The sequence below is a fragment of the Pyxicephalus adspersus genome, chromosome 4 (genome assembly GCF_032062135.1).
Source record: "Pyxicephalus adspersus chromosome 4, UCB_Pads_2.0, whole genome shotgun sequence".
In the NCBI taxonomy this organism is placed as follows: Eukaryota; Metazoa; Chordata; class Amphibia; order Anura; family Pyxicephalidae; genus Pyxicephalus; species Pyxicephalus adspersus.
Genome location: NC_092861.1, coordinates 149864454 through 149875070, shown reverse-complemented (window position 1 = coordinate 149875070; position 10617 = coordinate 149864454). Strand labels below are relative to the sequence as shown.

General features: G+C 41.0%; 1 protein-coding gene across 1 annotated transcript in view; it reads left to right on the top strand.

The window, feature by feature from the left end:
- The window catches only part of PPP1CB (protein phosphatase 1 catalytic subunit beta), a gene marked incomplete in the record, with an annotated part of 39032 nt that overhangs the window by 22602 nt on the left and 5813 nt on the right, over positions 1-10617 (top strand). Inside the window, 4 exon segments of the mRNA XM_072409980.1 lie at positions 2703-2834; positions 4543-4773; positions 5090-5194; positions 10480-10551. Of these exon segments, the coding sequence (XP_072266081.1) occupies positions 2703-2834; positions 4543-4773; positions 5090-5194; positions 10480-10551 (540 nt within the window).

Genomic DNA, 10617 nt, shown 5'->3' with positions numbered 1-10617 from the left:
CTTGGAAATCCAGCAAAATCCTTGCGGTACCTGAGGTTGGATGCGAGTAATTTACATTCCACATTAGGTTGTGTGCTGCTTACGGCTTCTACATGTTTACATAGGATTGTTGAACCCCATTACTCATGTTACAGGTTAGATGAGAGCAGAGCTCAGGGAGGCGAGCGCTATGTTTAAAGTTCAGCACTTAGTTGCTATGTGACTGGCTCTGCTGATTGTTTTATGAATAGTTCATTGTATTGAGTCTTGCAACACACAGCTATGACCATACCTTGTAGGGGAATTCTATATATATAGTGCTTCTGTATATAGTGATTTTCTGTCTGCCTGGAAAAGCCCTCTGAAGTCTTTTGCCGCCCAAGGTATCGTTTCACATTAAAAACCCACAAGCAAGAAATGCATACCAGCAAGCCTGAAGTGTTTGATGTATACCTTGTATGTAAAAATTGCAGGGTCACCTTTTCACAATTTTGCCTCCTCTGTTTCTAAATCGCCTATTAGTGGATGTAAAATGCACCTGGTAAAAAAAAAAATGGAAATTTTACTTGCAATTCTGTGGCTTTGCATTGTGCATGACATTTGATTCCTGATAAATTCAGAGCAGAGATGTTTCTTTATCAGGGTAATGCTTTAACAAAAATAAAATAAAAAACTGAACTTATCGCAGGAGAGGAGATATGGGGCAGTCGGCTCCTCAACCAAGCTATTCGTCAATAGGGTCAGCTTGGCTGCAAACATTCCCATCCAAATGCATTCATTTTTTTTTCTAACTCCAGTAAATTTATTCTGCGGGTTTAGGGCTTTGCACAATATTTAAAATCTTGAATTAAATTGTTCTGGTTGCCCTGCGGTCTCCTAGGTGTTTTACAGCTGTGCGGTCTCCTAGTTCTGATGGTTGTCAGGTTAGTCTGGGATGATGCTTTGGGAATAATGGATCCGTGTTTGCTATACCCAGTGTGCACATTTTCCACAATGGGCCCCATGGGATGTATCTGTGATTCCTGGTAATAGAACGCAGGTAATGATACCGATCACCTAGGACCCGGCGATATCTCTGCAGAGAAAATTGTGCTTGGGTTTTTTGCTTCCAGAGAATAACACAAATACAAAACGGTGTGATCACACAAGTCGGTGCATGTGATATGAAGCACTGGTAAGATGAAAGTTTTTACTAGGTTGAAATATTGTCTGTCTGAGCACCATTCAGTAGTCATATAAGCACATATTACTAGATATTGTTTGTACGATCTAAAGCCTCATTTTGCACTTGTGCTAATTTGCATGTTTTCGTGCAGAAACCCACATGTTAACCCAACACACTACAAAATAAAGACTTGCATTTAAGTGCTGGATTGCTATTCATTCTCACTGGCACCACATATTGTATCTTTCCAGTGGTCTGTCATGCTTGGTGGTTTACTGTCCCTTAAAAGTTTAGAGCTACTGGTTACAGAATTGCATTCTGTACCCATATTACTCACCTGCTAGGAAAAGCGATGACTTATTATAGGCTGAGCATATTTACAGTGCCTATCATGGGTCTGGGCCTTAGGTTAAAGGGTGGTGCTACGCATCTAGCAGGTAACATTTTTGGGTTTTTGTTCCCATTTTGGTGAATGCTTCTTTTAGTTGTAGTTAGTAGAATATGGCTGCATGTTTCTACAGGTAATTGAGCGCCATAGTTGAGCCTTTTGGCCAGCTTCTTGGTGTGGAATGACGGACAGGATGTTGGTTTTGTTTTTCCTGGTATACGGAGACAAAGGCTTCTTTGCCAAGACAGTCTTGCAGCCAGGGAAATGTATCATTATTTGGCTGGAACTTTGCTGATCTTGGCACAGCCAGCCTTTCTGTTTTTGTGATTTGGGCCATCACATGGCACTGCCTTCTGCTGACAATAAAAAAACCTGCCACGTTCTAGGCTTGGTTTTCCGTTCATATGGCTTATGTATAAATGCGGCATTGCAGGCATCTACAGTCAACTTTTGGTTTAGGACCTGCTGTAACCATCCAATCAGTTTGTACCCACTCAAAGCTTAATTTGTAAAGTGTTTTGTTTTTGTGTTTTTTTTTTTTTTTTTCCCCCCTTGCACTGGGTATGCTTGTATGTGGGATGCATGGAATGGCATCGCCCGGCATGGTGATGTGCTCCATTGGTCTGCTCCTTTCTCATATCTGCTGTTTGATCTGCAGGAGAGTCCCTGGCAGCTGGGTGGCTGCCAAACCTTTCTGTTCTTATGAAAAATCACTATCTAAAAATACGCTGCTGGCTGTTCTGAGAGTCGTTCATGCGGAGAGGAGATTCATCTCGGGAGAGGATGGCACATTACCTCCTCTGTATTCAAACAGTCCTGATTTTAACTATTAACCAGTTGTCTGTAGCTGTTCATTACCGGGTTGGAGGGAACTTGTAACATTACTAAACAACCCGTAAGAGTGGCTCGGGCTAAAAGGCCCCCGAATGTAGTTGTCCTGGGACCCCTAGTGGGAGATAGTTCTGGGTTGCAAGCATGTAAACATAAAGTACGGTATATTTTTTGTCAAGGAACAGAATAAAAGTATTGAATGTCGGCACCAGGGTGTCGATTGAAACTTGTCTTCTGAAGTAGAAGCAGTCAATTACATTTGTCAAGTCACTATGAAACTTTTCAGCAGTTTGCTTTTTGCACCTTGAAAACTAATTTATGAATATTTTGTTTTTGCAGTGCGAGGATGTCGCCCCGGAAAGATCGTCCAGATGACGGAGGCAGAAGTGAGAGGCCTGTGTATAAAATCTCGTGAGATCTTCCTCAGTCAGCCCATACTGTTGGAACTGGAAGCCCCACTAAAGATTTGCGGTAAGTCCCCCCAGACCTTTCCTTTCTCTTCCTGGCTTTAGAGGATAAAGGTGAAACTTTTTTTTTTTTTTTATGTCCCCACTGAAGCTTTTCTCTCCTCTGTTTTGGAACACCAATTTCACTTCAGCAAGAGGAAAGAAATCTGTGTAAAGGCCAAGCTCTCCAGTGGCACACAAATGACAAAAAAAAAAGTGACCGTGTTTGCCCCCCTTCCTTTGTCCAGAATTAAGTCAAAGACTGACTTCACTTACATTTGAAGGCAGAACAATACCCCATGCATACTTGCCTGTCCCCATTACATCGCAGGTGCGGCCATCTTCCTTGATCCCCAGGCACTCAGAGTTCATTCAGTCCCAACAATAAAGCCCTTCCTGGTTCCAAGTGGAACTCGTGCTTCATAGACAGATTTTCCTAGCTGGTCTAGTTAAGGTCTGCATATTCGTGTATGTTAAGTCAAGTTTTGTTTTTCGTTAATTAAACAGAAGTGTTACTGCATCATCAGTCCATCCAAAACTAGAAAAGTTTTTGACATTTGCTTTACATTTGAGTGGTAGTGACATGGGAGGAAAAGCTTGTTTGTTGTGTTGCAGGAAAAGAGATTTGAGCCAGCTGTTGCTAAGCCAGAACTGAACTTTATTTTATAATAATCTGTGACTACAGAACCTTTTCTAATTGCTAGTAAATTAAACTGCAGTAAATCCATACAAATGCTGCATGAGGAGGCTTTTAGAACAGACAGCCTCCCCAGAGAAAAGTTTGTTGCAGGGTTTGGCTGTCAGTCATAGAATAGGTCAGATATTTATAGGTTATAGTGGTGTTTCCGAAATGGCTAGCTTAGGTTTCATGTCACTGCTAATAGCAGGTTGGACACTCGTTGTAAGCTGTTCTGGCTGCCAGGGTTTAGAGTGCAAGCTTCATAGGTCACCACAAGCAAGAAACCTTTCTAGGTTTTACCTGATTGGACTTAATCTAATCACTTGCAGCGATTGGGTCATGTTGGTCCACATATTATTCCAGGCCTGCACCCATGTAAAGCATTTGTACAAATTTAGTAGGTCCTGTGGAAGACAGGCAGAAGTAGTGTTCTAAACATTCCAGTGATGACTTTGGTGTACTTTAAAGCACATTACTTTAGTGCGCTTTTGTTGGTGGTATTTGCTCATGTGTCATAATTACTTTTTGTAAATTGTTCCTTATCTCATTTTATAGCAAGAGTAAATGCATTTAGAATGTGGTATTAGGCTTTGCACACTAGTCAGATCTTGGACAAATATCTGGCATGTGTACAGCAGACCACCAAGGGGGATTGTGGCCACTTTTTAATGTACAGCGCTGCGTAGTAGGTTGGCACTTTTTTCAACATCATGGGTTGTTGCTAGCATGTCCTCCCTTCTCCATAGAATAAAACGGCGCCGTGTGTACAGCACATGTTCATTCATCGGTCACTGGAAACAATCACAAAACGTCATATCCAGTGTCCTAAATCTGACTTCTATTTACCATCTCTACCGGGATTTACTCCAAATGGGTTAATTTTATCGTTACGTAGATATTGGTGTTCCATAATATGCTTTAAGATTAAACAAAAACATTTGCCTTACTCGTCTAAATCCTATTTTTGCAATTTTTTATTATTCTTTTAAAGGCTACAGGAATTAAGTACATTTTGGGCATTTTGATTGCATTTCTTGTACATTTTTTCTTGCAGGTGACATCCATGGGCAGTACACAGACTTACTCCGGTTGTTTGAATATGGAGGCTTCCCTCCAGAAGCCAATTACCTTTTCCTGGGAGATTATGTGGACAGAGGGAAGCAATCACTGGAGACCATCTGCCTGCTTCTGGCGTATAAAATCAAATATCCAGAGAACTTCTTCCTGCTTCGGGGAAACCATGAATGCGCCAGCATCAATCGGATCTATGGTTTTTACGATGAATGTAAGTCTCATCTCTTGTCATTCCTCAGGGGCGGACTGTTAGAATTCAGGGTCCAATCTCCAGTCTAAGGACCAGTGGCTGCCTTTTAGAAGTTCAGGAATTTTAGCTACCTCAGATTATTTCAGTTCATTTTTTTTTTTTCGTTAGATCAGCAAGTAATCGTTTAATTTTGATTTGGAGAAGCATTACGCACCCAAAATGCCACTCTGTGCAAGTCATGCCTTCACCCTCCTATGCCCCTCTGATGTTATAGCTGTAATTTAACTTCTGTCTTGTTTTTTCATCTGGGAATGAAATTACTTTTTTCCCTTCCTAGGCAAAAGAAGGTTTAATATAAAGCTGTGGAAGACATTTACTGACTGCTTCAACTGCCTGCCAATCGCCGCCATTGTGGATGAGAAGATCTTCTGTTGCCATGGAGGTAGGAGCACGTCCTGTGATTAAAAACATTCTAGGTTACCAGCGTGCAACATAAGCGCGCAACTCTCCTCTGAAAATAACTATCTAATAATAGCCCTGGGTTCCTGACCTTCGCTCCAAACACCAGGTGAGGTCAATGTGCCAAAGGATTGTTCTGATGTATCCAGGGCCTAATTCTGAAAAAAAGGGTTATTATAAAGATCCCCTCTTTTAAATGATAAAGTGGAATGCAGTAAAGTCTTGGTGTAAAGAGCTTTGTAGACCCCAGCATGTCTGAATGGAGTCAGAAACAAGTCGGTCAGTATAAGGAAACCTAATCGGGTCCCAGATGTATCCACCGCCTAAACTCTGAAAAGGGATTTGTCTGTGCTTTTCTTGGTCTTCAATTGTTTTCATTGTTTGCTTTTCTTTTTACACCTTTTAAAAAATATTACAAAATGAGCAAATAATCCTAATGAGGTTTACTTACTTAACTGACATTCTCCTAAATCCTGGAGATCTTCTTTACCCTCCCTGGCGGTATTTCTGAGTGTGGCTCGGTTTTAATTTTCAGTACCAAAAGTGGTAACCCCGAGCCGCACTCAGGGTGGAATTGTAATGGAAGTCTTACCTGCTGCCCAGGGAATGCAAATGCCGGCCGGGTTGTGAGAGTGCTGCTGGTGTGGGGGGACGGAACCAGGCTGGTAATTTAATTTTTTTTTTTTTTTTTTATTTAATGCTTCGACATATAAAAATACTTATTCAGACTGCCAGGGAGTTTAAACTGTAAGGTTAAAGTTAGAAAAGCCTTAGTGCAAAGAGCTGTGTAGACCCCAGCATGTCTATAGGAGTGGTGTCAGTAGCAGGAAACAACCAGGTACCCCGGTTTCCTCCCATATACCAAAAACATGGTTAGGTTAATTGGCTTCCCCCCAACAATTGACCTTAGACTACATTAATGACATATGACAAGGGTAGGGACATTGGATTGTGAGCCTCTTTTAGGGACTGTCATGATTATGGGCTTTGTACAGCTCTGCGTAATATGGCACTATATATTAATACTGTGTAATAATAATAGACAGGAGAATGTTGTCTGGTTTTGTTGGGCACTTGTTCATTTACAGTGGCCATTCCATTGCACATAATTGCCAAAACTAGTCCCTGTGATGCCTAAAGTTTAAATGTACTGCATTGTCTTTGAAACTAATCCTGCTAGACCAGGGGTTAACAACCTTTTGAGTCGAAAGAGCCAAAAATTACAATTTACAAAATTTCAAAGTTTTTAAAGAGCCGCAAAATTTTTTCTTGCCAACAATAAATAGTACTCGCACAAATAAAGTTTTTTGATAAAAAAAAAAACTAATCTATTCATAAGAAAAAATATCTATTCATATATAAGTAGTGTTTTTCACAACAAATTAGATAATATATATGGCATTATTAGATAATTACCTATTATTTAAGTAAAAAATTAAAACAAGTAAACATTTACTTACAACACTAACTTGTACTTCAATAACAAACAATTGAGCAAACAAATTCAATGGGAGCGATGGCTTTGCATGGTTTTAGAAAGTTTGGATAACATTAGATGACATTTCATTTTCCTCAGAATTCTGTAATGGTGAAACAGGTACAAACATTTTGATTTTCCATGTATTGTTGCTAAACTGCCCAATTTTGTATTTTATTGTAGAAATATAGATACCTTTAGGCACTGATTCTATCTCTCAGCCTGGCTTTTTGTGAAACTGCGGCTCTTTAATTCAGTTTGTCGGAAGCTATTCTATCCCTCAGCCTGGCTTTCCACCAATCCCCTCCCCCGTGACACGGGTCCTCACTGTCTTCAGTTCGTCGGAAGCTCTAGAGTGTCACGGGGGAGGGGTGTGGTGAAAAGCCAGGCTGAGAGATAGAATAGCTTCCGACAGACTGAATTAAAGAGCCGCAGCTTCACATCTAAAGAGCCGCATGTGGCTCGCGAGCCGCAGGTTGCCGACCCCTGTGGTAGACCACTAACGGATCCTGTTTTCCCAGATCTTATCACAGAATTATGTTAGTTCTCCCAATTATTACAGCATATCACTGCTGCAGGGTATTCAGCCAGTATGGAGAATGTGAACTCTTTGGGATCCTTCATGGGTGGGAAAGGAGCAGCGGAAGAGCATAGTGTTTGAGGTTGGCTGCCATAAGGCACTGTTAATAGAAGACTGCTCCTCTGTTGCAAGGAATTTGAAAGTAGTTGTTTCTGTGTTTTTACTGTGGGGAATTTGTGAGGTCTGAAATAACACCTTGTAAAGTTTCAAAAATGTCAGTGTCCTGTCTGGAGCCATTGTTCTGTACGTGATGTCAAGTACCACAGTGGAAGGACTCTGGAGGTGGCGTTAGTGTCTTGTATGCTGTGGGAAGCTTGTTGATGGAAAGCTAAAAAAAACTTGCAACTCAAAACCATGTACAGGTATTGCCAGCGTTGCATAGTCTACCATTTTTTGTTTTTTTATTCTAACCAAACCTAATCAGTTCTCTGTAATTAGACATGGAAAGGTTTGTGAAGTCATTCAGTGATGAAACCAGCAGGAAGTCAGGAGGGGGGGAATTCCTTTCTCCTTTCTAAAACGTTTTGGAACATTATCCGATCGAGTGGGAGCGTTTGTTGTATTTGTAAAATACAATGACCTCTTCTTCATAGTGTTTTATAGGTATGTGGAATGATTGACTCATAATCCCTGTTTACTATGACTGCTTTTATTACAGTATGAAAACATGTCAAACCAGTTCCCAGTTTACAAACCTACACTGGCCGTACTTGTGTGTATTTTTTATTGTGTTTTTCCTAATATGATGCCACCATCTCCTGCTGTTAACATGATAAGCTACTCTGTATAAATCTCCTCTATAAACATTTTGCTGACCGCTTTTTAGAAGCAACCCACAAATATTTCATCATTTGCTGTTATAGAGCATCAGTATGGCGTGGAGGTGTTCTGTAATAAAATAGACATGTAGTGTGTTATATCTAAGAACGTGCCATGGAACAAAAGTCACTTTGTATACATGGTTGCAAAGGTAATGACCCCTAAAGTATCTCCCAAAGGGTAAAACAAGCTTGGGTATTAGGAGCATGCATCTAGAGGTTTGTCTCCATAAACTGCCTGCTGTTCTGATTGAGTGAATGTACAATACCTATTATCCTGTTTTTAAATGGCACCAACATATTACGCAGCGCTGTACAAGGTTCATAGTCATTTCACCATTGGTTCCTCAAAGGAGCTGACAATCTAATGTTCCTACCATATTCATGTCATTACTACAGTCTAAGGTTAATTTGGGGGAAGCCAATTAACTGCATGTTTTTGAAATGTGGGGCGAAACTGAAGTACCTGGAAGAAACCAGGGTGAACCTGCAAACTCCAGTGCTGCAAAGGCCAGAGTGCTAACCACTGAGCCACCGTGCTGAACCCCACTTGGAATTTGCGTGATAACTTGCGTCTTCATGACCTTCTTACAGGCTCCTCATTATGTTGGGCTTCCACAATGGACATTAGGAATTTCAGACGTGTTGGGAAGCTTTCAAAACCTTGGAGGGACCTGTGAGGATGGAAATGTTAGGGGGTGTTGTGATTTTTTTTTAAAGGAAATTTTTGAAAAGCTCTTTAAATCCAACCTTATCAGTCCTGCTTTATTCTGTCCATGCAGTCTCACTAAAGTTGCTACTTCTGTAGCAGAATCCACTCACTGGCAGGAGTCCTCTTCAGCACAAGTTGCAGCTGCACACTGAGCCCTCAGAATCATGTGCGCCCATAGTGGGACTCCAATACTAAATGCTCAGTGCCCAGGTCCAGTCTGTCTAGGATGCCCAAGGTGATGAAACATTGCACAGGACTTGTCTTGCCTGGGGGTTAAAAAGAAACCGGAGTATGGTGTTTATGCAGGTCAGCTCACAGTTCAGTAGGGTGATGTTGGTGGTTGTAGTGTGGTTTAAGAGCAGTTTTTTAAAATTACTTATGTTCTGTGACTGTAATCCTCCTCTGGCTTCAGTAATTGACACAAACCATTAATCTGAATAAGTCTAAGCTCTCATCCTGCCTATTCAGGCCATGGGTCAAGTTCAAATTTGTCAGCACCAGAAATGAGCACCTTGGACAAATGTGGCATTCTTCATAATTGGATTTCCCTGTGCATTAAACCTGTAGAGAGCACAGGCCAACGCTTCAATTTGCAGTAGGCACATGCCATGAAAATGGACCCAGTATTGACTTGCTTGAATAAATCTGGTTTGGCACCCACCTGTGAGCTTTATAAATAGCCCTGTAATCTCAGAGCATGATGCATGAAAGTTACTCGCCCCATGTAAGCGATGACCTTCTGCAGAACAAGTGCCTTGCTGCCAGAGAAGCACTTTATACACACATTGAGAATGTAATCACCCGGTCTTTCTCATTCAGATCCAAACCAACCTATTTATCCTCCAAGTAATTGCGCAATTAGACATTCACTGGCATGTCACCATTTATGTTTCTTGTGGAAAAGACTATCGATCTCTAAAGGAGCGTGTAAACAGTAGGATATGGCTATGTGTCTGTTCCTGCTCCATTGCATGTAATAAGACGATTACCAAGCAGAGCTTCTCCCATGTTGTGCTGGTAATTGTAGTACATTGTGATGAAGCCTCCTCGGTGTACAGATTTTCACAGCAGCAAGCACAATTTGTCAGGGTTAGGTTATATCATGTGTAAAACTTTAGGCTGTGAATAGTCACCCTGTATTGATTCTACATAGATGAGCCAAACCATTACAACCATTGACAGGTGAAGTGATGACAGACAGTCTTGTGAGCGCATATTTAAGTTGGTGTATGAAAGAAAGGCAGGTTATGGGTGCCCAATACCTAATAATCACCCCCCACTCCTCCAGAATATTTTCTTTTTAGATCATGCTGATTGCTGAAATGCGTCCCTTATCCGGGGATGACGTGACCTTCCAAGCTATAGCAATGTCTGTCCCTGAATGGATCAAAGCTGCTTTGGCTGCGCAATGGGGTCCTAAACAATATTATGGTAGTTTTACCACTTTGCTTGATCACAAGTTTTATTTAGGGTAAATGCAACTAAAGACAAACAATAATTAAGAGATCTACTGTAAGGGGCACCAAATATTGGGTAAGCCCCCACAGAAAAATACTAGTTACTTTCTCCAGTCTATTTCCCCCTGAGACTATAGCAAAATATTTTGAAATCTGTTTTTATATAATTGCCTTTTTTATTTTACCATTTGTATTTTTAGAAAAATGTTCTTTTTCTTTTTCAGGACTTTCCCCTGATCTGCAGTCCATGGAACAGATCCGCAGAATTATGAGGCCCACAGATGTCCCTGACACAGGTAAATGCTCATTTCTCCAATTATACTTTGCTGTATGTTACAATGGTAACCTTGCCCTTGTGTGTG